Here is a 4742-nt window from a genome sequence, read left to right as displayed (position 1 = left end):
ATTATTATAAATTAGGTAAATAGGAGTATAATTGCTAAGGATAGATGTGTGCTTAAGCTTAGAAGGGAATAAGCAAGCCTTTTCAAAGGGGTAGTATGATTTTACAAGCAATGTATGAGAGTGTCAATTGCTCTAAACATGATTCTGTTCCTCTCAGAGCCAGAATACATGGTTCCAGGAAACGCAGGGGTAGCACTGGGAGTCATCTATCATGCCGAAGGAGATATTTGCTTCTGGCCAGGCGACCCATCCTGAGTCTTCCTACCCTGACTCTAGGTGCTGAGCTGCTGACTGGCTGATATCCCAGGCTCAGTGGGGTCCAAAGGATCTGGCCTTATCCTCATTTCCACAGCTCACAGTGCTCGGGTAGTAGGATGAGCACAAAGGCATCCAAGGAAAAGGTCACCCTGGTTTTCCACACCTGCACCGAAAGGCCACTTTGTTGTATATGATCCAAGGCATGGTCATGAAATTGATGGCTTCCATGCAGTTGAAGCCATGGTTGAAGCCAGCATGGTAGCCGTAGGGAAACGTCATCATGAACTCTCCAGTCTTCTGAGTCACGCGACTGAAGGGGATCCCATTGTCCTTGAGGACAGTGGGCGAGATGAGGGCCACCTTGTGCCTCAGGAAGGCCTCACAGCCCCGGGAACTGGCGGGGAACAGCACCCGGGCCAGGCATTCCAGGCGTTGGCCATGTTCTGGGGGCACCGCGTGCCATGTTTTGGGCTCCCCGAAGTGCAGGTAGTTGATGCTGTAAAGGTCCATGTCCTCCGTGTGCCAGGCAAAGGTGGTCTTCCACATGCCAAAGTAGAGGTAGGGCGTGTTGACGCCTTGGATGACAACTCCGAATTCCTGCTCCAGTAGGTCCAGAATGGTTCCCAGGTGCCCAAGGTTCCATTGCTTAGTGTTTTCATCAGACAAAGAGCCATCCACCTGCCCTTCCAGAGGCCCCTGCTGGAGGGGAGCGGCTATTGAGATGTCATTGATGTCAGCATAGGTCTGTCTGGCTTTCCACTCCTTGGGTGGAATGACCTTGGCTAGGCCAGCTCGGTGTGCACCTTGGGACTCCATGTAAGCAATACATTTGTAGAAATCTGTAAATTCTTCCATGGTTGGGTAAAATGTCATGATTGTAAAACTTGTGTTATGAGTACCAGAGTGCTCAGACTTCATGGCATCAATATAATAAGCAGCAGACTCCCAAGTTCTTAGATATGTTCTAGATACTTGAAAATGCTAGGGAGTCAATTTTTTTTTCTTTATTTTCTTAAGTGTTATGGTTTATCTGTGAAAGAGTAACTCAGACTTGAACTTTTGAACAAATAAGGTATCTTTCCCAGGCTTGCTGATTAGCCAGAACAACTCTAGTCAGCATTATTTTGCCCAAAGGAAATAGAATATCTCCCAGTGGAGCAGGCCCCAAAGCCAGTTCTGGCTCAGCATGCCACTCTGCGAGGTTCCTCGGAGGGGGTATCACTGTCTCTAAGGCCTCTCCTGATTCTCACGTTTGGGTATATGTGTAGCTCCTAACCCCACTGCACTAGAAGTCTCTTCAAAGAAGTTGAAACACTGAACCTAAGGAAAAGAATACAGAATTCTTGAAAATAATTGTATGACAAAAGAAACACCAAGCTAGCATTAGGCTAAACCAAATCGGAATGACAATGTTAATGTCAGAATTCTAGGCAAATTATAAGACAGAAAAAGAAGAAAGTCTATTTTATCTGAAATTTAAAAAAAAGTTTGGAAAAATAAGTACATTAAGCTCTGTAGCCAAGAAATTGGATAAATTAGCATCAAAGAAAAATTATGGAAGAGAAAAACAAACATGTAAGTCAAAACAATTGTAACAGAAAACATAACACCTAATGGGGATGATGGTGAAACCAGAACTGATCCTTTGGAAAAACTGTTAAAAGTGAAAAACCCATAAGCAGGAAGAGAAAAGAGAGAAAATATAAACAAGCCACATTATGATAAAGTAGAAGACATTGCTAAAAATGTACTGGAGTTTTTATTAAAGTATAATTGAATCTTAATGAACAACTTGGTGGTAATAACTTTCTCAAAAGTACAAATATCCAAAAGTGGTTTGACAGAAAAACAAAGTGACTTACCTTCCACCAACAAAATCCAAATTCCAGACGAATATATGCCAGGCCCACACAGAGAGAAGGTTTCCTCTTGGCAGCTAGACTCCAAAGGAAGCTGTTGATCCAATGATCCTGGCTTTATACCTGGGCAATATTCTGATGCTATTAGTGCCCACCTAATGTATTCACAAGGTAGGTTCCTGGTGTGATATCTCACTTGATTAATGTCTTTTTTTATTAAATAAAAAAACAATTTTAAAAGAAAGCTAAGGGGCTCAGAATTAAGAGTCAGGAAAAGGCAAAACAGGACAAATATTAAATAAAAGAAACCTGGGATAGCAAAATTGATATCAAATGTATTTATAGAATCAAAGAGGGACATTTTGTAGTTATCAAAAAGAAAAACTCAATAGGAACATATTTCAGTGATGAACTTTATGCAACTAACCATATAGCACTGAGACAGAAAACCAAGGCTGTTAAAAGGTAAAACTAATTATTCTGCAATAATGGTAGAAGTTTTTTATTTTGTTGACACCATTCTCTCTGAAATTGGTAGAGCAGAGAAAACAATAATCATATAATCATATAACCTCCAAGAACCACAAAGTAAATGGAAAATACTTTTCAATACATATAAAACATTTATAAAAATTTATCAGTATAGGACTATAAATATCAATAAAATTCCATAGAATTAATATATTAAGCACATTCTTGACCACAATGCAATAAAATTTAAAGTCAACATTTAAAACTTAACCCAACCATAATTATTTGAAAATTAATATCCATATTTGTAAAACTCAATTCATCTTTATGACTAACTCCAGTGGTTAGTAAAAAAAAAAAATTATGCAAAAGAAAATGAAACATAGAAGTAATTACTGATAAATAAAAATGGAAAACAAATATACACAGAAATAGATCATTAATAAAAATTGAAATCTGATACTTTTAAAGAAAAATAAAATAAAGAACTAACAATACTGATGAGTGAAAAAAAGAAGTTTCTAGCAATGAGTGGGAAATATACAAAATGAGCCTGGAGCATCTTGTAGTGCTTGAAAATAAGGTTGTACTTAATACAAACAAACAAAAACATTGGTGGGAGTATGCTAAAGGGGCACAGCTCCCAATGGCCAAAGCCTGAACAAATTGGGCAAAAATATAAAATAGTAGTGGATTATAATCTAAAGTACAAAATAAATATCTATGAGTTCATACTGATGTAAATAAATGATTGAATAAATTAATAAATTGGAGAGAAGAGACAAATATCTCCTGCAGCAGAATTCCAAATAAATTATACAGATATTCCACCCTCAAGAAGGGAGAGAATAGCCCTGTTCTTTCAAAAAAATTTTTATTTTCAATTGACAAATAAAAATTTCATATATTTGTGGTGTATAATGTGATATTTTGATGTATATTTGTGGTGTAAAATGTGATATTTTGATGTATATATACATTGTGGAATAGCTAAGTCAATCTAGTGAATATATGCATTATCTTACATATGTATTTTTTTTTGTGAGAACACTTAAATCCACTCTGTTAGCAATCATCAAGTATATAATACATTATGATTATAGTCCCATGCTATCACTAAATCTTCAGAACTTATTGCTCCTCTGTAACTGAAATTTTGTACCTATTGGCCAACATTTCCTCAATGTCCCCATCCCTCAACTCCTGGTAACCACCATTATACTCTCTGCTGAGTTTGACTCTTTTTGATTCCAAGTATAAATGAGTGCCTGCAGTATTTGTTCTCCTGTGTGGCTTATTTAACTTAGCATACTGTCCTTCAGGTTGATCCATGTTGTTTCAATGACAGGATTTCATTCTTTTTAAGGCTGAATAGTATTCCATTGTATATAGAATTGTTAGCCATAAATAATTTGTCTTTCCATGTAGAAAATAGACCGTGGATAAAAGCCCTTCACGTAACTTGAAGGTCAAAAGAAAATTTGCTTTCTCACGAGTTGCTACCAATTACATTTGAACCATGAAAGAGGAAATACTAATACTTTATTTGAACAAGTTGTCATTTGAGACTTAGTATTAACTTATCAAACTTAGCAGAATTAATTTTTGTGAGTATTGAATCAAGTGAAATTACATAGAGTATACAATTTTATCATGCAAATGAAAAGGCTTATAGCAAGTTTATATAAAGTGACTTTTATCTACAAGTGTACAAATCTCATCTGTTTTGGATCTATATTATTCCCTGAAAATATTGTGAATATTGAGAGAGAGTTTATAAGAGTAATATCTGAGAAATCTATTTGGTTTTCTCTTTGCCACATTCCTGTTATGTCACTTTTAGACAAATGACTTGACCTCTGTCATTTTCAGTTTCTTCTTCTGTAAAATAGCAATAATAATACCTACTAGCATTGTTTTGAAATTTCAAATAGGACCCTATCCACAGCATTTAGTAGGTGTAAATGAATACACCTTAGTACTTGAACAAAAAGTGGTTAGTTATAATTGATCTTTATTTCCCAATAAATGTTACCATCTTCTATTAAAATAGCCAGAATTTTCTGTTTTATTCTACCATTTGTTTTTATAATCAAATAAATTTATTCATATACTTCTTAGACTAAATAATTAATTCAACAAATCTCAAACATC

The 4742-nt window shown here is 35.9% G+C and overlaps 1 protein-coding gene across 1 annotated transcript; it reads right to left on the bottom strand.

The window, feature by feature from the left end:
- Positions 1-340: 340 nt before the first annotated feature.
- On the bottom strand, positions 341-1210 carry LOC109730742 (putative lysine-specific demethylase 4F). The gene is given in 2 exon segments (XM_020286883.2): positions 341-417; positions 420-1210. Coding segments are annotated over 2 exon segments (834 nt in total). The 5' UTR covers positions 1177-1210.
- Positions 1211-4742: the final 3532 nt, after the last annotated feature.

Source organism: Microcebus murinus, chromosome 4, assembly GCF_040939455.1.
Source record: "Microcebus murinus isolate Inina chromosome 4, M.murinus_Inina_mat1.0, whole genome shotgun sequence".
In the NCBI taxonomy this organism is placed as follows: Eukaryota; Metazoa; Chordata; class Mammalia; order Primates; family Cheirogaleidae; genus Microcebus; species Microcebus murinus.
The sequence above is the reverse complement of the archived record's forward strand: the minus strand, read 5'-3'. Positions and strand labels throughout refer to the sequence as shown.